Below are 25,541 nucleotides of genomic sequence, written 5' to 3' on the forward strand. Positions count from 1 at the left end.
TTATTTGTTTTTTATATGATGAAATCCGAAGCGCATTAATTTGAATATTTTTTTACAAAGTCAGGCAATAATTTTTAATATCATTTAAATCAACATTACACTGACAATTACGTATCAATTTCATTTCTAATTTCTTCGAACGATAATTGAATATTGAAAATTCCAAAATTTCTTGTCCATTTTTGATCCCTCACCAATTCTGGAAAAAGACCACATAAAAATATGAAGTATTGCATTTTATAACTCTTTATAAGCTATATCTAAATCACTAATTAAAAAATTATTTTCGTCAAATACGATGTGAGTATGAAAATTTTTGAGCTTTTTTCTTCGGAAAAATATTTAATTCAAAAATGTAGAGTAAAAAAAATGATGAAAATAATTTTTTATGGTTTCTTTAGATAGGGCTTGTAAAGAGCTGTAAAATAGAGTACTTTCAATTTCTGTGCGTTTTTTGAAAAATGGCGAGGGCATGTATACAATATCTATCAATTACCGCGTTAAGAAATTTTACGCAAAAGGAAATTTTACTTACAATCAGGAAATAAGTATTGACCAAAAATTATATGGTAGAATTAATATGTACGAATTCCAAAATACTATGTTATACTTTGATGAAATTTGAAGTTTGAAATTTGGTTGCACATTTATTGGATTCCAATGTAATTTCTTGTAAATTCAACAAACACTGCACTCACAATTAATATACTGATTCAAACGAGCTCGATGAAGCTCTGACTAAAGACTGATGATGAGAGGTAATATCGAGTATTCGAGTGTTGTTTTGGCGAGCTGATTGTGAGTTCAAGAGTGTGATCGCATCGTCGAAAAAGGTCTTATCTATCCAAAACATAGCAAGACGATAATTTAACCGTTGAGGTTTTTCCCACCGTCCGATCTCGACAACAACAACAAGAAAATGATAAATTTAATCTTATCTTGTTATTTTAAGCTGTTCACTTCTCTTAATTTGTTTTCCAAGCGTTTATACGTTTATTCTTCGTATGCATTTATTCGATAATTAGTTAGTTCTTCTTGCTTTGAATCATTAATTTTTTATTACTTTTGAAAGTCACATAGAAAAAGAATAAAATCATAGAGATACGACAATATCTCCTGTGGGGCTGGTACACCCCTTATTATAGGTTATTTTTATTAAGGTGAGAACAGTCGATTTCGTATTTGAATATTGTGCATACTGCCAAAATTTTTATTCGTCAAACTCAAGAAACTAGTATTTTCATATGGAAAAGGGTGTCATTTTTTATTGAAAAATAGGGGTTGATACATTAGTGGGGTGAAGAATTCTAATTCAATACCAAGGATGTGAACTAATATTATTACACGTTTTATGCCACTGAATAGTCCTAGGGTATTTTCAAGTAATGAAAAAATAATACTTGAGATTGAGTTTTAGGGATGAATTCATTTGTAAGGGCTGATTTCAGAAAATTTCAAACTACATCAACTTCTTAACAATTTTAATAGTATCCAAGAGATTTACACCATGATATCGTAATGGAATAATGAAATATAATAGTATAAATGTTAGGGGTAGCTCACCCCCTCAAGGGATTTTTTTTTTGAAAATGCCGGAACAGGTCAACTTTATTTTTGATTATTGTGCATAAAACAATTAATTTTGTCAAGATTTAACAGATTTTGGAATGTGTATAGTGAAAAAAATGGTCATCAAATATAGTTTTTCATTAATAAAAAACGGGGGTTACGAGTCTGATGACTAAAAACAATGCATAAATATGTGCTTTTCAATAACAAGTGTTACCCACTTTGTTTCAGTAAAAAATTACGAATTGTATTCGAGAAATTAAAAAAAATTTGTTTTTAGGGGTGAACTTCAAGGGTGGGTTTCACCCCTTAAATGGGCTTATGGGCACGTATAAAAAAATACGCGTCGAATATTTTTTGATGTTCTACAACATATCACAATTTCAAGAAAATCGGTAAGGTACACCTCGGGTACCTTCCTTGTTAGTTTGACCAATATACACAGAAGGGCAACTGTCACAACAAAATTTATATACTATACTTGTCTCATTCCATTTATCCGTTGCATCTTTGCCCAGTTTTATTATACTATCCAGCTTATGATTAATTAGTGGTATACAGTGAATATTAAATTTTTTCAAACTAGAGTTACATAAGTGAAAAAATTTTTTATGAAAAGGTAACGGTAAAAATATTGATTTAATGTTCATATTTTTTCTATTCTCATGAGTAGTAACACTATTATGGAAAATATGTTTACGAATACGATCAGATACACATGCATCAAATTCAAATTCCTTGTCTTGTTTGTTAGATGGTTTGCGTATTGATGGTGATATTGTGAATTCATTTAGAAATTTTACCGAAATAAAGAGTATTAACATTTTTCATAGATTGAATAGGACATTGAGTGATAAATTTGAGATGATATACAGAAAGAAGTATGTTGTTTGTAATGTTGAGCATCGTGAAAAATGGGTTAAAAATCTTACTAATATTGTGTTACCTACTGAAATAATAGATGTTGTATCGATGGGCCCGAATTTCAATACATCTCAATTTACAAAAAAAGATATTATTTTGACAATGAAAAATGTTGAGTATTTTTTACGAAATAAATTGGATGTCAATGAGGATGGTGATGTTAACATTATTGATAATACTGCTTCTCAGAAGAAAGAAAAAACAAATAGCTATATGATTAGAGATACTGTAATAGGGAATTTGAAGAGAGTTACTAGTAATACTTTACATGTGTCAAAGTTGGAGAGAGAATTGAAACATAAAATACATCACACTAAGCAATTTCTTAGATATAATAGCAATATATTTTTTACACGAGCTGATAAGGGTAATTTAACGGTTTGTTTAGAGGTTGATGATTATAAATCAAAAATGAATGAATTGTTGAATGATGTGAGTACGTATAAAATTATAACTACCAAAAATATTTTAAGATCATTACAATCTAATGTCTACAAGATTCTTCGCGAATTCAATGAAAAAGGTTATTTACAATTTAAGTATAATAAATACGCTCTTACGCAAACCAGCACGGTACTCTCAAAAGCTTATGGCCTTCCTAAAATTCACAAAACTGGATATCCACTTAGACCAATTATTTCAACTATTAATAGCCCGGTTCATTTTTTGTCCACGGTTTTAGACAAAGAAATAAAAAAATGCAACTTACGTCCACATTCACATATAGATAATAGTTTTCAACTTATAGAAAAACTCCAGGACATAATAATACCGTCGGATTATATGCTAATTTCTTTAGATGTCAGCTCTTTATTTACAAACATTCCGTGTAATTTGGTCATTGAGAGTCTTGATAGACGATTTAATAAAATTCACTCTGTTTCTAAAATACCGTTTGTTGAAATAGTCGATACGGTAAAATTTTTGTTTGATAATACTTTTTTCCAGTTTGATGGTTTAATTTATAAACAGATTTTTGGTACTCCTATGGGTTCTCCGATATCGCCGTTGTTTGCTGATTTAGTAATGGATGATTTAGAGACTGATTGTTTGAGGGTTTTGCGTGAAAAATATAACTGTTCTCCACTGTTTTATTTTAGATACGTAGATGATACAATTTTATGTATAAAAAAGGAAGAATTACAATTGGTGTTAGATATTTTTAATAATTATAATAGTCATTTAAATTTCACACATGAAATCCAATTTAATAATAGTATAGCTTTTTTAGACATTTTGTTAATAATTAAAAATAATAAAATTGTTACTAATTGGTACCAAAAACCGACTTGTTCAGGCAGAATTTTAAACTTTTATTGGAACCACACAACTCAGCAAAAAAGAAATATCGTATACAATTTAATTGACAGAGCTTTATTATTGTCTGATTCAACTTTTCATGATAGAAATATTGAAATTGTTAAGGGCATTTTAAGAGATAATGATTATCCTGACAAATTTGTTGATGCATGTGTATCTGATCGTATTCGTAAACATATTTTCCGTAATAGTGTTACTACTCATGAGAATAGAAAAAATACGAAAATTAAATCAATATTTTTACCGTTACCTTTTTATAAAAAATTTTTTCACTTATGTAACTCTAGTTTGAAAAAATTTAATATTCACTGTATACCACTAATTAATCATAAGCTGGATAGTATAATAAAACTGGGCAAAGATGCAACGGATAAATGGAATGAGACAAATATAGTATATAAATTTTATTGTGACATTTGCCCTTCTATGTATATTGGTCAAACTAAGAGAAGTTTAAAAAAACGCATAGATGAACATAGTAAAACACCTATAGAAAAATCTCTTCCTATTCCGATGCATTTGAAAAATTATCCTTCGCATGCGTTTGATTGGGATAACACAATAATTTTAGATAGAGAGTCGAATTATTATAAGAGACTGATTTCGGAAATGATATACATTAATTTATCTGACAACACTATAAACAGACAAGAAGATAGTAAGTTGCTAAGTAAGCAATATAAGAGTTTGTTTGATATTTTATCTGATTGACTTGATTGAATGTTTTTGAATGTTGTTTTGATGTGCAGTGATGCTGACTGTACCGGTTCTTCTCGACATATGAGAGGGGATACATTTAAGTGTGTATATATTTATGATTTGTTTTGATATAAAAGGTAACAGACACCGGTCGGTTTGCATTATTTCATAGTTGTTGTCGGAGTTGAAATTTGAATATTTGTGTGAGAGAAAGTTAGAAGATGATTTTGATACTTTAATTTTTGTTAATTGGATTGTGATTGATAAATTGAGGTAAATGTTTGTTAGTTTGATTTTAAAAAAATTTTTTTTTATATATTTGTTTTTGTAACCATTTTTTCATTTATTGTTAATAAAGATCTGATGAGGTTGGATATCTGCCAACGAAACATACGTGTGTAACCTAATATGAGTGTTTGATTTATTTTTACAACGGGTTGGCTCTCAAAATTGGAATTAATTTTACTTACGGGATAATTTCAGCATACAGTAATTCTGCTTGCTTCGCCAAACTAAGTTTATCGATATAATAGTCCTTTAGTCGCTCATTTCGATTCTATTTCCTGGCGCGCACTCGCTCCATGACCCTTCTCATATCCTTGATTTCGCCAGAAACCTCCTTCAACTTGATTTTCAGCTCTCCCCACGTAAATTCCCACAAATTTCCTCGTGTATGGTACCATCTCCGCACTTGATCGGAAAACTTGTTTGTTGCTAGCATTTTCATGACGTCATCTTGCACGCTGTCTGAATACTTCCAACTTTTTTTAACTACATCTCTACCGACACGGAGTCCTCTTTAAAACTAAGAGTTAGAATTTGAGATGCAATATCCGTATACGGTGGTTTCCCGTTGTTTACATGAATTTTTGTTGGTCGGGTTTGGTCCAATTCTGCCTCACTAGTACGTTGTGCTTCTTCTCTCAACTAGACAATCTCTCAGGTCTCGTGCATCCAATAACTGCATCATCTGAGGGAGTTACGAAATCATAGTATCCAGCATCTGGCGACCTTCTTGCTGAATTGTAACTATGTTTTTTATGTACTCCTCCATTTCCAGACCAGTTATCCACGCTCTTATTCCAGGAATTATCCCACTTCCGAGCTGAGAGGGTATTAATAGAAACAAAACTATCGGTTAAAGATATTTATTTTGATAGTTGAGTATCCCAGTACAACGTTTCAAACCACACTGTAAATTACAATCTATTCTGCGAACTTATAATACTACCCCCTTCCAATCGCACTTGCCATCTTGCGACATGATCGTAGTCGTCAAACAGATAACATATATTTGAAATAAATTCAGAGATACTTCTACCATCTAAAGAAAATAAATTTTGAACTACCAAATAAATAAGATGCTACAAATTTTTTTACATAACTACATTTTTTTATGATGTATTGAGTTATGGCCTCATATAGAACTAGTTTTTAGTACAATAAAAACATTGGAATGCATTTTAACTGTTTTGCATTTGAAAAAAAGTCCATTTATGAACTTGTTACAGTGATCGGTATAGAGGAAGTTGATGTAAAAATAATAAATCACATGAATGATTATTGTAATAAAGGCATTAAAAATATATTGATGCTATTAGCAGATATAGACATTCAATATAAATTTTTGAAATACCTTTATGTCTAACGGATCATAGGTACGATTTTTATCGTCGTTATTATTTAATTATAAATATAATGGATTCAATCGTCAAATTATTTAGGAATTGTGAATGCGAATTTACGCTGGGCTAAAATTCGAAAATTATCTATTTATAAGCTTGCAATAAAACTGGGCTTTGAAATGTGTCATGTAATTATTAAACTCTGTCTGTACAGAATCACAAAAATATCTTTCGAGTGATGTATGGTAACACTATTTTTTTTACTTAATTTTATGAGTTTATTCAATTTTTATATATTACAGAATCCTCAGAAATATTTACGAATTATTGCATAGAAATGGTAAAAAAATATCTAGTCGATGTTCACAAATTTAATAATTGTTATACGTTTAACTAACTCCAACACTTATATTATTTCTATTTAACAAATTGCGACGTCAATAAATTAACATCAACTTCAGCATCAGTAGAGTTAGAAGGGATGAGGTTGAGTGGAAATAATAGAGTATAAATTAATTTGAATTGCCTTTAATGAAATTCAACAACAATAAGACATTAAAGGTAACGCACGTAAATATCTAACGTAATAGTCGGGTGCCTTGCCTTAACAAGCCGTCAACGCAGAATCAAACAAAGCGAGGCCATGTACCTCCTACGCAATGCCGAATTTTCCGCTCTCCCCACTTCTCTTACCGTTGCGGGTGTAACGCCGGGCTCTCGGCGCGTAACTTTTCTCCGCCTATGTGCTAATTCTCTACTCCCGCTCCTTTATTGCATCCCTTTTTGTATGTCTCAAGTGCTTATTGCTTCATCGCCCGCTTTTACCTGTCAGCCTACCGGCTTAACACAGCCATATATTACCCCTATCCATACCTGGGCGACCCAACACACCTCGAAGTCATATGCTTTCAGCTTATCGCAGAGTCTGATAGCCTCCGAGATATCTCAGAGCTAATTTATGTTATTACGGCTACATCAAACAATGCGTTCGTGCACATCAATGGGTCAGGCAAAGTGACCGACTAAACAAAAGGTACAATCTCGATCGAGTCACCGCAAAACTAGTGACACAACTCGATGCACTGCCATTTGCAGCCAACGTCTTACTAACAAAAACAATCTAGTCGAACACTCACTCTTTCACAACGCTTAAATTACATCGAGTACAAAGATAATAGACTTATTCTAAATTACAAAGACATCTTATTCAAACTTATTTCTAAAAATTGTAACTTAAGTTCTACGTAGAGAAACAGATGAAATCTCGAGAGCGGGTGTTTGTTGCACGAATATGTGTCGCGGCTCATTTTCTCTGTTCTTGTCAAAAAAATGAAACATGTAAAAATACAATGCAAATACAATACAATGAATCCGATCGAAGTTAGCATATAGGTATGTGTAATATTATGGTGCAATATTAATTTTTTGTGTAGTGCAATCCTGTGTAATTAATAATTTGAATTACTATTTATTGACAACGTACTGTAAACATAATAATATTAAATTATGCAGAACCTGCATCAATGAATATTATTTCGTGGTCGATTTTTTTATAGAACAATATTGAAGAATCTACATGGAAAGCATTTAATGATTATCTGAACATACAGTGCGTTTTTCGTGTATCTGAATTAAATTATAGTTTATGGTATACGTCGATTCGTCATTAATATTTTTGAAGAAAAATTATATGCAATAAAGTAACGAAACATTCGCGAGCGAGGAAACTGCATTGGTTTTGCACCGCGCGCTCAGTATTCGCCTACGCGAATACACGTAATAGTCACCAAAAAAACGCTATATTTGAGCAGCCATGACTTAAACTTATAGCGCGGTGACTCAATTTTGAATGATATCAGGTTGAAGGGAAGGTATTGAAGGTTCTTTATATTTTTTAAATATTCACTAGTTAAAGAGTTTTTGACATTCAAATATAGCAAAAAATGCCAAATGTTCGACTTTCAAAAGTTCATAACGGTTTAAATATGCATTTTACGAAAAGATTACAAAAGACTTTTCCCTGTTAAAATGAGCTTTTTACCTTTGACTTCCTTTCCTTTGAATAGAACATTTTTTCTCTTCACAATATAAAAATTTTCGAAATATTGTCCACCATATTGGATCCCCCAACTGGAATTTTGAAAATATGACCCCGCCTCAAACTATTAAAGCGTTCGTGAAATCTTTTTATATGTTATATATAAATATATTATATATAATAATATATAAATATATTAATAATAATATATAAATATATTAATAATAATATATAAATATATTATTATTACGTTCATCAAAAATAAACAAAAATAATTTATTGGTGAACAACCACCTAAATGAATGTTGTTATTCATGTAACTGGCTGTCCGATGAACTATTTTAATGATGGATAATAATTATTATCATACAATATTTCAAGTTCTGGTATATATTCACTGTCATTAATAATAAGAGTATCAAATGCTTCATCGTCATGATCAACATTGTCGTTCTCTTCTTCGCCACTACTATTAGGATCTGAAGATATGATTTAAAACAAATACACTTATTCACAAAAAAAATGTCGTGATATTTACTGCAAACGACGGAAATGATCGATCTAATGTTTACACCGAGCAATTATGTCGATGTTGTATTCTGATTTGAAACCTTTATGAACCTCTATGAACCTCTATTTGTGTATTCTAGATGAAAAATTCCTTTGGGGAGATATTTATCCCCAGCCATTTATCAGCCTTTTAGTGAACATTATCTGTCTTTAGAGTGGCGCGCATGATCGATTTCAATGCCAAATAGTTCATTTTTGATCAATAAAATATTAATTTTTTATGCATTTATAAAGTTTGATAGTTGATTAGATTAGTCGCTATATCTGACTCTTCTCGGCGCCTGGAAGTTAATAACTTTTTTTATTTATTTTTTTATTTGGCCATCAATTTTTAGATTAAAAGTATCTTTTTTATTAGGTTTTTATTTTTATTCAACTATTATCTTAAGATTCATAGAATTTAATTACTTTTACGACTACGTCTTCATTTAAATTCTTACCTTTTTTAAAAGGAAAAGTAGCTAATACACCACCTGATTATTTTAAATTCTTGGATTGAAGAGCCATTCTATAAAAATATATAATAATAATATATTTAACAAACCTTTTTCAATTTCTAAATCCTGAACCAGATCGTTTGCACATGAAACCTTGGGAAGATCTATCGATAAGTGAGCTCAAAAACTTTCTTGGGCTGACTATGTTGATGGATCACATAAAAAAGTTTCGTTAAACAATTATTGGAGCACGAATCCTTTATTAGTCACTCCAATTTTTTCGCAAACAATGACACGAAATGATATGAACAAATCATAAAATTTATGCATTTTCACGAAAATACGTAAATTTTGAACCATCCTTTGATAAAAATCGAAATCGTAATAGATAATCTAAATGAAAAGTTTTCAAAATTTCTAAATCCTGGTAAAAACTTGTGTATCGATGAAAGCCTTTTATTGTGGAACGGAAGACTCAAATTTAAACAGTTTGTACCATTGAAAAGGGTTTGATTTAAAATAAAATTATTTCAAGAAGTAGATTATACTAGCGGTTTTATTTTAGGATTTATTGTTTATACTCAGGCGGACACTGAGCATATTAAATTCGATCTCGGTGTGACTAGGAATATAATTGATCATTTCATGGAACCCTACTTTGGAAAAAGATACATTGTTTACTCAGATAATTGGTACACGTCTCCAAAATTAGCAGAATATTTGCTTGAAAATGATACTGGCCTTTGTAACACTATGAAAAAATAGAACTGGTCTTCAAAAATTAGAAAGTAAGTTAGACAAAGGAGAATCACAAGTAGGATATAACATGATATGGCTGGTATTAAAATGGCAGGATAAAAAAGAAATTTAGATGATCATTACTGTACATGAGTTCAATTACGCATCTACAGGTAAAGTTCATTACAAAACTGGTGACATAAAATTGAAACCAAACTGTATTATTGATTACAATAAGATCATGGGTGGTATAGATAATGTCGATCGTCAATTAGCTTTAACCCAGTCAATACGAAAATCCCTTAAATGGTATAAAAAGCTATTTTTTCATCTACTTGATCTTGCTTTAATAAATGCACATGCTTTATTTTTCTTTCACCGAGATTCGAATGTGTATAATAAATAGCCTCGTAATTGATAATAAAAATATTGAATTACCAATCTATCCTCAGCCAACTCGCCTTATAGGCAAACATTTTATAAAGTTCAATGCATGTGATAGAAAGCGTTGTACTTTTTGTACACTAAGACGCGGATCAAAATTTTCAATAAAACGCCATATTATTGCCCAAAATATGATGATCATTATGCTTAGACTCTTGCTTTGAAGAATATCATAGATTAGAGGCATTGTAAAAATAAAAAAATGAAAACCAAGGGAAAAAAATAAAAAAAAGCTAATATAGAACTTATAAAAAAATAACAAATATACCCGTCTAATATATTGTGACGGTAAACGTCTTATTAGCGCTAGCAGCCCAACCATGCGGCTGTCTGCGAGGGCAGCACCTACCGGTTGGGGAAAATGTGTAATGAGGGAATTCGGCAGGAGACGAGACGGAACGCGCGCATATGAAAATGAACCAGTCGAGGATTAGCTATCGATATCTCCAGCCGTAGTTAAGAAGAACGAGAGTTTCCGAGTGCTGAAGCGAACCAGCTGAAAAATCTCCTGAACCGAGAGCTGTACTTTTGTCGTCGCTGGGGTAGCGAGTGTGTGTGTGAGTGAGTGTGAGTGGAGGTTTCGCCATCGAGGTCGAAACCAAGAACAGCCTGCTCCTGTCAAAGACTGACGCTACCTGACTTGTCTCCTTTTTCCATTGCAAGAAGTGCGCTCGATAATAAGGTAAGCTGACCAGCTTAATTTCGCGATTGCTATATAATTGCCAATAACTAATCTTTCGTACTCCATAAGAAGCGTGCATGTATTAATCCGGCGAACAAAGAGCGGCGAGCGATCCGACACTGCATGTTATTGTTGCGCGCGCGCTTTGTAAACATAAACACGCGGGCCTAATACATTGTAGAAATAAGAGGAAATAAACGATCTCGCATGTGATATTGTCTGTAATTTCGATGTTATTATTTCGCACTAGTAGAAAGCTGGTTGACTGATTCCGTTCCCTCCTGCTCTCCGGTTTGAACGTGTAGATAATCCCGCGCGCTCTTCGACGTAATCGCGCGCATAAATAAATAGACGGGTATCAACCCCGTTACTATATATATAATATTATAATTATAATATTATATATATATATATATATATATATATATATATATACATATACATAATTCAAAAAAATTACAAAAAATGATAAAAAATGAAAAGAAAAGGGGCTACACAATTTCCACGTTCACGTCGTTAGTCCTGGGTGATGTTAAGGGGCATTGAGATCGAGATTTGAGCTGAACCTAATTTCGATAAAATTGTAAAACAATCAAACTGTACATTAGGCCTACTGTACATTTAGCCTATGAAAAAAAATCTAAAGCTGTAAATTAGATATACGATATTGTTCCATCATATTTGATCCACCATATTGGATTTCAATATTTCTTTTTTTGGACATCAGATTCATCATCAGCGACCTCAACAACCTCTTACAAAAATCATATTACTAAATGCCAAAATTCTCAACGAAAAAAAATATATATTTTCCTAAAATCTTCCTAACCAAGAAAGGTCAGATCTTATCACCATTTTGGTCGACCCATATATGGGGTTTATTTAGATCATTTGTAGGAAAAATATTCTTCAAAGTTGCATTTTGTCTCTTTCTTAAATTCCGGCCGCTTGGAAGCATTTACTTCTTTATAATATTAAAATTTTATACAAAATGTTTAAGGATCCATAACTTACTATTGGTTCATCCAAATTTGCTGAGCTATGCCTTAAATGATGTGTTAATGCTGACAGTGCAAGAATACATAGCGTCTGTGTTTGCACGATACGTCGAACTGTGAAAATAAAGATCGATGCTGCGAACTTAAAGATAATAACCAAAGTTTCTGAAACTGAATTAAAGATTATAAAGGTTTCATAGATTTCATCTTATGTAAAAAGAATAAACCTGATTGTTTTTTGCTGAATTACTCGAGATGTCCCAGAATGGAAAAATTTTCTTATCTTATTTTTGGATTATTGGAAAAAAATAAAATAGAGCAGGTAATATTTAGTTCGTGGCAATCCACCGATCGGCACTCTCGTACAACAATATCTTTTGACAGAAAATTTTGTTGATGAATTGTGCAATCATTTAAAATTACTTATATTTCGTCACTTTATAGAAAAAGTTCAATCTGAATTCTCGTCTAATAAAAAAGAAAATTTACGAGATGGATGTCTTTAGAAGTTTGTTGACAAGTTATTTGGGTGTTTTTGAAGTCTGGAACTATGAGTTGTGTAGAATTTTTTAATTCCTTCTTTAACTGTAGGTATCTGTAAATCATTTCGAACAATTTCATTAGGTACGAACCATGGGACCCGTACTATATTGCGTACGGCTTTCGATTGAAATCTTTCAAGGATTTCGATATTCGAGTTAGAAGCAGCACCCTATAGTTAAATACTATATGTCCAGATTGGTTTATGCACAGCTTTATATAGCAGCAATTTGTTTTTGATTGACAGCTCTGATTTTGTTCCAATAAGCCAGTACATTTTCCTCTTTTTTAGACCTAACTATTTACGGTTAGTGAATATATGTTCTTTCGATGTAAGTCTTCGGTCTAGATGAATACCTAGATATTTTACTTGATTGCTTCGCGGAATATATTTATCACGACAGTTATCGTTTTGAATTGTGAATGTCGTATGTATTGATTTGCTTTCATTTACTATTACTCTTCAGGAATTAAACCAATTTTGAAGGTGATTTTTTATGTAGTTTTGATGTTTTGATTGCTATTGTTGCCTCTGGGTGTACTGTTAAAATTGCTGTATCATCTGCATATGTTGCTGTCAAGATATTAATAGACTTTGGTGGATCTGAGGTATATAATAGATGTCGTGTTGGATCTAGAACACTGCTCTGCGATACTCTTGTTTTTATTAACTGACGTTTTCATACATTTTTATTTATTTCAACTTGATAGGCTTTATTATGTAGATAAGACTAACAATTCGTAGTGGGGCTGAGGAAATAACCTCTTGAGCTTGTGCAGTAGCCTTTTATGTCAAAACTTGTCAAAAGCCTCGACAACATCCAGGAATATACTAGTACAGTATTATTTATCTTCGACGGCTCTCCTCGCAAGAGATACTACTCTATTTACTTACTCAATTGTGGAATGTTTATACCTAAAACCAAATTAGTCAGAGATAAGTTTTCTATTTAGTATTATTGGGCTAATTCTAGCTAGAATTAGTTTTTCAAAGATTTTAGAAAGTGCTGATAATAGGCTAATCGGTCTATATGATGTTACCAGTTCTAATTTTTTATCAGGTTTAGGTATTAAAACAATTTCTACTACTTTCCACTTGGAAGGAAAATAGTAGAAACGCAAGCATGCATTAAAAATAATTTTAGTTATCTTATTGTAATTGAGGCTAACATTTTGATCATTTTTCCTGTGATAGTACCAGAACCGAGAGGTTTTCTATTCTTAATATTATTAATAATTTGTAATACTTTCTTTATTTTAATCGATTTGATTGGTATACTGTCTTAGACGACAGAGTCTTCTCGTAAGATTTCTTTTTTTTCGGTGATTATTCTTTGGTCAAGCTTGAATACTGTACTAAAATGATTTGCGAACATTTCAACTTTTTTTTTGTCCGATCTTGCTCAATTACCACCATGTTTTCTGATAGGCGGTATACATGTAGTTGGTCTTTTAAGTCGTTAAGTCGTTTAGTAGCTTTCCATAATGAGTAATTTGTTACTTCTGTAGGACTTAGTGATCTGATATAATTTTACGTTTCTGTAGTTTTTTCTTCATATAACATTTTCTTTAGATCTTTGGATGCTTTATTTACTTTAGTTTTGTCTTGACTCTATTTAGTTATCTGATATATTTTTCTTAATAATTTCTTTTTTTTTTATTTTTTGGTTTTAAAAATAGAACTCTTTTGTTTTTATAAATAGAAATAAAACACAGCAAATCACATCGATTAAAATATTATTTTAATCGATGTGATTTGCTGTGTTTTATTTTTATTTATTGTATTAGAGCATTAGTTAATAGTTTCAGTTAGAATTACGTTGAGTGAGTTGATGCTGCGTTCTATATTATTAGCTGTTTTAAGAGTAACGTTGCACGTTATCCGTTCCTCTATGTAAAGAGCATATTTTTCCTAGTCGACTTTTCTATGATTATTTACTTTATTAAATACTTGGTGATGTAGAATAATTAATACTGGCGAATGATCTAATGATAAATCTAAGCATGATGACACTTCAAAATAATTTTTGTTTATATTTTTTACTACAGGATAACCCAATATAAACGGGCACCGCAAATAACTCGTCAGGGACGGCCCCAATCGAAAAAACTGTAGAGATCAAAGTTGTAGGATATCGAGGGGGAAGTCAGATGATGACCTTGGATTTGACCTTGAACGAGATTTTCAAGATTATTTGAAGGTCAACTTGGAGTTTTTTAATAGGAACCCTACTTTTTTTTGCGAAAAACAAAAGAGCGGGAAATTGTACGTTCTAAATGGTATGTTTGTTTGCGGTACCGGAGGTCATTTCAAGGTCATGCAGCCAGTTTTAAACGCCACCAGCAGAAGTCCTCTGGCAGGACTCCAATCAAAAAAAGGTAATGACCAAAGTTGTAGGATATCGAGGGGAAAGTCTGATAGTGATCTTGAATTTGACATAGTCTATTAAGGTCATTTCAAAGTAAATTTTTTGTTTACTTGCGAAAATAGGATGTCTTCTCATATTAGTTAAATTCATTAGCTTCATAACAATAAAAAGATATGTTTACGTAGACGAGCTTAACGATCCTAAAAAAACTTACAAAGGAGTTCCTCAAGGAGGAGTGTTAAGTCCACTTTTATACATTATTTATGTAGCTGACATCATTAAAAATATTTCGAACAGAGTCTCGATTTCTTAATTGGCAGATGATATTGCTTCATATTCGAGTAATCTAAAGTCACTACAAAAAGCAATAAAAATAGTAAAAAACAATCTTGCCGACATAGACATACGAGGGTGGTCCGATAAGTACTTAGCCTCACCGCCCGATGGCGCCACTCTCGCAAAAGAAATATTCTATCACGTCGTACAACCTTCTCGATGATTACTGTCAAGATTTCAGCCAGATCGGAGTTGTAGTTTATTTTTGAGAGCGTGTTAAAGCAAGTGTGTCCGTTGATTTTTGAAAAATGGAAAAAGAGCGGTATCGGTCGGTGATTCGATTCTTGTTTTTGGAAGGGAAATCGCGCAGCGAAATCAAAAAGCGCTTGGATGCTGTGTACGGTGACTCTTCTCCTTCGATGGCGACCGTCAAAAATTGGTTTAACGAGTTTCAACGTGGTCACACATCGATTTTTGAAGAGCCACGTCCAGGTGCTCCGAAAACGGCTACCACGGAGGATAACGTGACAAAAATTCACGATCTCGTATTGGCACATCGACGATTGAAGGTGCGCGAGATAGCTAAGATCGTAGGCATCTCAAAAGACCGCGTGGGTCATGTCTGCATGAAATTTTGGGCATGAGAAAGCTGTCGACGCGATGGGTGCCGCGTTTGCTCACTCCGGAAAACAAGCGCAACCGTGAGACAACTTCAGAGCAATGTCTGACGCTGTTTAAGCGCAATCCGATATTTATGTTAAATATATTTTTTAGTTTATGGAGTTTCTGCGTAGTTTCGTGACAGTCGACGAAACATGGATCTACTGGTATACACCAGAGACCAAGGAACAGTCGAAACAGTGAACTTTACCCGTCGAAAGTGCTCCGAAGAAGGCGAAGACTGCCCCATCGGCCAGAAAGGTGATGGCCACCATTTTCTGAGATTCACAAGGTGTGATCTACATCGACTACCTGGAGAGGGGCAAAACGATCACAGGGCTGTACTATGCCGAATTATTGGGCCGATTCGACGTCGAATTGCAGAAAAAACGGCCCTATTTGGCGAAGAAAAAAGTGCTCTTCCACCATGACAACGCACCGGCTCACACCTTCGCCGTCGCCATGGCCAAATTGGTCGAATTAGGCTACGAACTGCTGCCCCATCCACCGTATTCTCCAGATTTAGCCCCGTGAGACTTCTTTTTGTTTCCAAACTTGAAAAAGTCACTCGCCGGGCAGAAATTTGAGTCGAATGAGGAGGTAATCGCTGCCACGGAAGCCTACTTTTCAGACCTCGAGGAGACGTATTTTTCAGACGGGTTAAAGAAGTTGGAGCATCGCTGGGACAAGTGTATTGAACTAAAAGAAGACTATGTTGAAAAATAAAACGCCACTTTTCCAAAATTTTCGTTTTTCTTTTGTAGGCTAAGTACTTATCGGACCACCCTCGTATTCTTAGCCTCTGAAAAGACCGTTTTCTTGCATTTCAATAAACACGATATAAAACCCGGTAAGACAGAACTTCAAGTGGGTGAATTAATAACCAAATCCAGCGAATTTACCAGATTCCTTGGAATAATATTTAATTACCAACTTTCATTTATCCCTCAAATAAATAAAGTTAAATCACGTTGTGACAGACCATCTAATATAATCAAGTATCTACAAGGAATCTGGTGGCAATCGGACCCATTCACTCTACTTAACCTTTATAAAAGTTATGTGATGTCTATCCTGGATTATGGCATTATTATCCTATCCTACGCGGAAGAGTCAACAAAAAAAGCTAGAAGGTATATACAATACAAAGCTATAAGACTAGCACTGGGATTTTGTAAAACAACATCAACCAAAATTTTATTAGCTGAGTCCAAATTACCGTCTATTCATGAGAGGGCTAGATTTTTAGGCAATACGTACGTTTCCAAAATTCTATCGAACGAAAGTTTACTCGTGAATAAAACCACTAAAAAGTATTACGCTTTAACTAAAAAGAGCAAAAGGAAAAAGAAACATCTATTTGAAACGTGCATTCATAACATATCTTGTTCAGTTGAAAATATAATAAAATCACAGAATACAAAATTATAACATGTATGCATATAGTTATGACGTAATCTCTACCTCTGTACCTTTCACGAGGCTCGATAATCAACATAGAAATTCAAGTGAAATGTGCGATGAATTAGATTCTCCTTTTACCAATGTGTTTTATACAGACGGAAGCAAAAGCCCAATCTCTCTGTCGACCTGGTCGGTTTGTGTAAAGTCAAAGAAAAATGTTGTAATCAAAAGAAGTCTATCGAAAAAAAAATGTCCGTTTTCACAGCAAAATGTATCGCGGTAAGGGACGCTCTAAACTTAGCGGTTAACAACGTTAATGTCTATAACTGCATTTTGTGTGATTCTCTGAGAGTACTTGAAAGCCTACAAAGGCCTCTTCACAACATCAAAGCCAATTTCTATCTATATGAAATTAAACGTAAATATTTAGAATTTCAACAAAGAAAAAATGAAAATGGAGATTTCCAACTCTATTGGATTTCTTGGCACTCAGCAATCCCAGAAATCGAAGTCGCTGACACGCAAGCTAAATTAGCGGCGAACTGCAAAGCCTACAGATTTAGATTAACTTCCATATACAGATTTGGCGGAAAAGTTCAAAAACGTGATATGTATCGTAATACAAACGATGTACTCCTTAATGCAGATCCTGACAAGGGAAAAACTTATTTTGATGAATTCTATACTGACTCAAGAAAGCCGTGGTTTTATAAAAAAAGGATATTGAGAGACCGTGTTCTTATAACTCTCAAGACATAGATCACATATTATGGCATTGTCTCTTATTTATAGATCCGAGAGTTATAATGAACAAGCAACTAGTAGGATTGAATTTACAACCACCGCTCAGTATAAACATCCTAATAAAAGAATCCAATATTACAGTGTGCACCTACATACGTACTTAACTTTTTGAAAAATTGTTCCCTGCGCATCTAGTATAAGGCTCAACGTGATCATAACTGTTCCATCCCAAAGATCAAAGTCATATACTCATGTATATTATGTATCAGTGAATACTATTTCTTTTATTGTACTTTTTTTTCCTTATTGTATTATTTATATTATAATAAATCTGTATATGATGTGAAAGTTTAAATATAAAAAAAAAACTGTTTTTAATCTACAAACGATATAGAAACTAGCTGCGTTAGCAGATTTTGGATCCATTTTAGGCCTACTTTTCCTGCAGGATAACCGTGTCCGACTTACTTTTTTTTCAAAAATATTCTCACCTTTCTCACTCTTCTCGTCTCCCTTTAATTTCACTCCCAGCTTAACATCTAAGATAAGAGGCATTCTTTTGTAGACATTCTTTTGTATGTAATGATTCTTAAGTAACTTTTTGCGTGGGAAAAGCACCGTACACGTTCTACTCTCTAATAATTATTAATAAATAATAAGATAATTATTAATAAATTGAAGTGTCAAAATTAGAAGATATTCCTCATAGTATCTAGTTTTCAATAATCTTTACCTAAAATCAATATGTACTTTTATTAATTTAGAAAAAATTGAAACTTCAAAAGTTAAGAAATGCGTAATTTCAAGGGATGAAATTCTGTTACGAATTGTCAAAAATGACAATGTTTTCAATACAATATTGCTATAAAAGATCCTAAAAATGTATGTATTAATTTTGAGATGATAATATTCATAAGAAAAAATATAATAAAGATTTAATAGAACAATATAATACGGTGATATCAGTTTTTAACAACAATATTGTTCATGACTTATGAAAACATATCGCTATCTATTTTTTAACACACTTATGTATTCACGAAGTACTAATTTTGATTTCTTCAAAATTTTGTGAATCTACAGAGGCTTTCTATATAAATTTTCTTATAATTTAATTGAAAATTCATACAGAAAGGCATTACACTGTACATACACATAGATGTTTCAATAAATCGTTTATAATTTTTCTTATGAATATTATTATCTCAAAATTGATGCATAAATTTTTAGTAACATCTATAACAATATAGTAAAAAGTAGAAAAATTTTCACTTTCGACAATTCGTAACAGCGTTTTATCTATAAAAGTTTCGCATTTCTTAACTTATGAGATTTTTATTTTTTCTGAATAAACGAAAGTACATATTGATTTTCGGTAAAGATTTTAGAGAACTAGATACTATGCAAAATATCTTCAAATTTTCTTACGAGAGAATAGCGAGTAAAGAACATACACAACGCTTTTTTCACGTATAAATTAGTTTGAAAACCCTTACATATAGAGATCGTCCCAAAAGTAAATGAATTGTACCCTACTAAATATTAATTAAAAAAAATAATGTATTACTTTTATTGAGCCAACATATTCTAAGGAGATTATATTTACAGGAGGCAGCCGTCCGTCTAGTAGACCAGCTAGTAGACCAGCTAGCAGACCAGCCAGTAGACCACCAAGTAAGCCTTCAAGTCGATACGGTTCAAATCAATCTCTTGATAGTACTGGTGAGTTTCATTGATTACACAAATCTACAAGATTTTATCGCAACAATATCAGTAACGTATCCCGAAGCGTTTTGATGTGCTGAATCTAAAATCTGTCCTAGAATTACGCTGTCGAATTAGTTTTTGAGATATTCTTACCTAAATGTGCAAAAAGGACAGTTTTTCGTTCTTTTCAAGGATGCATTTAAACGCGAATGATTTTTTTTTAATTTACTGACTACCGGAAAGTAACACTCTTATTCTTCAATACATTTCTTTCAAATCGGAAATATCATTCTTTTCCTCGATGTATAATTAATCGAAGCTGGGTATTTTAAGAATTTCTTTACAACTTTAAAATGCGATCAGCTTATAAAATGCGCCGTTACCTTCTATTGGTATGTATAATATTGAACCCCTACATTCTAATTTCCTTAACCCTTAAAAATGCAACTCGAACGGAGTAAGATCAGCATGATTCGAACGTGTACAGTGCCGATCCTACTTCTTGTGATTACTCTTGATGAAAGAGCGGATCGTGGCCTTCAGGGACTACTAATCTTTTCCATAGAATAGGCCATAGACCGGCCTATTTTATGCAACGTATTCCGCATCGCTCTAGTTGTTCATCCATGACCTTATTCTTGAATTCCGTTCGTTATCAGAAAGTAACACTTCTGCCGTGTTAAATATCATCACGATCCGCTCGTGGAGTTTTTTGAGTGTTACTTTTATATTCACCTTTACGATTCGAACGCACTCTATCAGTCAAATGAACAGATTTTAAACTAGAAGAATTATTTCACACTTCTGAATATTTCGAGGGAACAAGTCAGCAATATCGCTCGTGAACATTTGCCAGGTTTGTGCAACAAGGCCCGAATGGTGCGTTCGACTAATCTTCCTTTACACTACTGGCAACCATACATTGTCGAACAAACTCCTACTATTCCATAACTCCGAATCCTTACACCCTAAATCCTTATACTTTAACTTGAGGCTCAGAAATCTTTCTTCCTTATAATTCCAGAGCACAAAACCTTACCAGTTTTATACACTAGGCACTTACACCCCGTTTTCTCAACTCCTGTGCTTGGAACTCTGCTACCTCATAATTTCAAACCCGTAAATATTAATTTTTCTAATCCTTTAGATCGAAAACCTGCAACTTTATTACTACAAACTTGTATATGCTAACTGTCGTAACACTGGAGCCCGAATAAATAATCTTTTATTCCTCGTTTATTTTCCAGTACTCCTTTTTTATCAACATTCCTTTTCAGAATAGTAAGAGATTCAATTGTAGTGTATTATTTCAGTAGAATTTTCTTAGCAGTTCTTTTTAGAATAGCTTGGAATTCTTCTAGTTGGAGATTCTAACTGATAAATTGATTGTATTTTGACACCCTAAAAAAATTGTCAAAAATCTGATATGATAGCGTAATTTAGGACCGGATTCGGAACATCAAAAAGTTTTGGGATATGTTACTGACATTCGTGCGATAAACAAAAACCTTTATTTTGTAGAACTGTGTTATATTTTCTTTTTCCAAAAATAAAATTTGGTAACTTTATTTTTATTATTTTAAATTACAGATGATTTAAGTACGCCAAGCCGCATTCCGCGAAGAACTAGTGGAAGCACACCTACTTCTAGTCGTCATAATAGTCTATCAGGCAAAAAGTTGTTCTCCCAGCAGCAACATACTAATGTGAATCTCTCTTCGGCGCTTAATGGCTCATCGTCAAGACCACGCACACCTAGTGGTATATTCGGGTCAACTTCAAACTCAGGGTCGACTTTTACCGCTAGGTATGGAGTTATGATTTTCTTGTTGATTTCCATCAATATTTAATATTGTTATTTATTTCAATACTATTATAGATTTTTGAATTCCTAGTTAAATATTATATTCAAAATATTCAACATAAATACAAGCACTATAATTATTTCATAACTTGCTAATTCATAAATTGATTCCAATGAATTTATCTAAAACTAACAAGGAGTAAATCGTATATTTTATAATATACGATATATTTTATAATATCATCAAAAGAAAGTTGAAATTAAATCATTTCTATACGAAAAAAAAATTATTGGAAAAAGATGAACTGTTTTGAAAAGTTCTTTTATTTTCAATTTTCGACTATATTGATAATAAAATTCTTTTTTCGAAAAATTAATATATTAATAACAATTTGTTGTCTCATAACTTCTCAACGAATTAATAAATTTTCTTCTCTATCAATAGGATTTTATCTTAGTTTTACTTTGATAATATTATGATAATTTTTTTCATTTATTTATTTAAAAGTCGAGTCTAAAAAAAGTTTATTTAGTTATTACATAGCTGTTAGACAGTTTAATCGATTTTTATTGTAACATGTATAATTTTTTATTTGAATGGATTGATCATTTTTTAGATTTATTTCTTGGAGGCATATTATATCTAAGTGTTGTTCAGCTATTAGTTCTTGTAGAAATTCATACTGACCTCTAAAACTATTTATATTCCACCGGAGGAAGTTCGCCATTTTTGTAATTTTGTTGTTGATGTTGTTGTTCTTTACATGTCTTCGGTATCAGAGTTTCCAGGAGTTGGTAATGGTGTAATTACTGTATTTGGATTTTTGAGGCATTTTAATAGTGATGTACAGCGAATTTTTATACTTCTGCTATTAACTGCTGTATATATTTCCGTTTCGATAAATAATCTTAGTTCATTGAAATCTTATGTGTATTGTTTTATTATATCTATTGGATTTTTAACTTCTTTTATATTATCCAAGAAACTTTTGAATTAAATGTAGTTTAGAGGATTACCTGGTTTGTCTAATTTATTTTTTATAGATTTTAGGTTTTCGTCCATTTCGTCATGCTTTAATTAAATTGTTTCCACTGTTTGAGTTTGGCTATTAGAACTACTGGCTTGTAAATCTTTTTTAATTTGTTTGAAATGATTTTTAGTTTTTTTTTATTTGTTGTTTAGTTACGCTTGTTTCATGTTGAGAATCTGTCGATCTAATTTGAGAGTGTGTTCTTTTGTAGTTAGCTATATTTTCCATAAATGTTTCGTTTAGTATATGAGTTATGACAGTATCGTCAATAGTTTCATCGCTTGGAATTTGCGGATTATCGTTTATGTTTACATTTGAACTATTAAGAGTCTTACAGTCTTTGACTAAGTGGCCTTCTACGTTACAATTAAAACATTTAAGGAAATCAGTACTTGTATAGATAAAGTAATTTATTTCTTCATACAAAATTTTGAAAATTTTTGGAATATTTATAATGTCCTCTGGGTTAATATAAACTTGGCGTCTAAAACTTGAAATATGCGAGTATCCTTCTTTTGCAATGGAGGCTTTCAGTTCTGTAACTGGTGAGCCTCTTTTTACATTTAACTGTTCGGGTATATCTTCGAATACATAGTTCGGAATACAAATTGGACCATTTGAGAAAATTACTTTTTTTAATTTACTTATTAATGGTCTAATGATAACTGTTTTAATTTTTATTATTAGAAATTCATGCTTATCTGTGATTTCGTTGACGAGATTCTTGTTGGACAGGTATAAACAGATTCGGTTGTTTGAGATCCTAGATGCTGCAATGATATTAGTTGGTTCCACTATTTCTCCTACTGCACATGCGTAGTCGGTAAAGTTTAAATCGTCCACGCACTCCATAATGAGGCCTTGATTTCTTTTTGGAACAGATTGAGTTACAGCTGCATAACTAGGATTAATTGATTTTTTTGGTTCGAACGTTGGAATTTCATTGTTTTGTGTATCTTTATAACTTTGACTTTTTATTTCCGAAGACATTTTGATGGTGAATGTTTTATCACTCGCGATAGAGCAATAATTGTAAGGGCAATTGCCCTGATTTTGTTATTGTGATTGTACTATATAGCACCGAGAGTTATGAGAAGCGACTTGTAAATACGTCTATTATCTGTCGACTCTCGATAGGAACTGGATAATTTTATGTCGAGTAGAATACAAACTATTTTAATTACAAGATAATCATGTATTTTAACTGTTTGCGTGAAAATAGCCTGTAACTATGAATAAATCGAATATTAATAAGTATAATCGAGATCAAATGATTGCAGCTTATTCCATATTTTGATGGAAAAATGAATTCACCAAAATTGTAACTATGTCTCAATTCACGTCAGTCTCTATTAACACAGAAGAATCATTAATATATTTTTTATTTAACGTAAAAAACGAATTTATTTTTCTAACTAGCAAGACTAGTGTATTATACATGTGACTTAAATATCCCGCTATTCCACAGCATGATATTAGCGCCCGTGTGCAATTGAAAGTGATAATCATGTTGCAATAATAGAATACTTGAGTTGCAAGCATTGTACGACATTTTATAGGTTCGTTTCTCCGTGACTTAAGATTTGCATTAGTTTTGCATCGTTAGTTTAGGGTAGCTACGTTTAGTTTCTAGCGAGTCATAATTAGCATAATAATTTGCTAGCGCTCGTATTCAATGCTATTTGATCATTTGCTTGTGCATCTGTTTACGACGTTGAAAAGTATTAAAATTTTATTAATTAAAAGTATTACATTTTTCTACATTATTAACACTAAATCTAAAATCAAAATAAAATTAAAAGGTTATATATCCAGTTTACGAGAAAAATATAAAAAAACAACTTTTTATGGTATTTTTAAGTTATTATTCGAATGTTATAGAATATAAAAATTGATAACGTGACCTGTCATTCAATCTTTTAACTCAACAGTCTTTTTCAGAGTAGCTGGGGTTGTGTTAAATTTCCAATTTTGAATTTCGATAACATAAGATCTTCTCAATAGACTATTTTATGATATAGTCCAATCAATAAGGACAAAAAACGGTCATTTTTGACGAAAATTCAGATATGGAAAAACTCGACGGAAATATATCAGAAATATTGTAATTAGATGCCCTATATAACATGTAACTCGAAATTTTATTTTTTATTAGTTTAGAAGTCTGTAAGCCGCGGTTTTTTTAATAAAAAACAATAAAAAATGGTTAGATAAAAATTGTAGAAAAATTCAAAAGCTACATTTTAAGCTATTGTATGATAATTTTCATTCATTAGTTATTACAAAAAATACCAATAATTGTCGAAGTGGCCATTTTTAAGATATCAAATATTTATTGCAACATTGATATTTTTTTATTTTTTCTGCTGTTAAGAGAAAGCTCTTACAATTCTACGAGGTGTGTTCAAAAAATACCCGGAATTTTTAAATTTCGCGGGTCTGGAGAGTCCGATTGTCAAAATTTTTTTTTATTGAGTTGGTATACATGCCCCTGAAGTATGATAAACTTTTCAGCTATATTCACTGTTTACTTTGTCTGCGGTAGCCGCTAAAATTTGACGTGTTTTTATGAGCTCGGCGATTTTCGTTTTTTAAAAGAAATGGATCAAAGAATTTGTATTAAATTTTGCGTAAAAAATGAAATAAAGTGTAACACAGTGTGTGAAATGTTACAAAAAGCCTATGGTGAGTCTGCTATGAAAAAAACAAATGCTTACGAGTGGTATAAGCGTTTCCAAGATGTCCGCGAAGACGTTGAAGATGACGAACGCTCCGGTCGACCCAGCACGTCAACAATCGATGAAAATGTGAAAAAAGTGGAAAAAATGGTTCTGAATGATCACCGAATCACAATTAGAGAAGTTGCTGATGAAGTTGGCATATCAATTGGCTCATGTCATAACATTTTTTCAAATGTTTTGGGCATGAAACGGGTGGCAGCAAAATTTATTCCCAAACTGCT

The 25,541-nt window shown here is 32.1% G+C and overlaps 1 protein-coding gene across 3 annotated transcripts in view; it reads left to right on the plus strand.

Moving 5' to 3' along the window:
• Positions 1-25,541, plus strand: part of LOC131666766 (dystonin) — a 540,494-nt gene that overhangs the window by 430,772 nt on the left and 84,181 nt on the right. For all 3 annotated transcript variants that reach the window (XM_058939663.1, XM_058939671.1, XM_058939680.1), the window contains 2 exons: positions 19,646-19,759; positions 21,335-21,551. In XM_058939663.1, coding sequence (XP_058795646.1) covers positions 19,646-19,759; positions 21,335-21,551 — 331 coding nt within the window. The remainder of the gene's footprint in view (positions 1-19,645; positions 19,760-21,334; positions 21,552-25,541) is intronic.

The sequence above is a fragment of the Phymastichus coffea genome, unplaced genomic scaffold (assembly GCF_024137745.1).
Source record: "Phymastichus coffea isolate CEN01 unplaced genomic scaffold, Cenicafe_Pcof_1.1 PCOF00004, whole genome shotgun sequence".
Taxonomy (NCBI): domain Eukaryota; kingdom Metazoa; phylum Arthropoda; class Insecta; order Hymenoptera; family Eulophidae; genus Phymastichus; species Phymastichus coffea.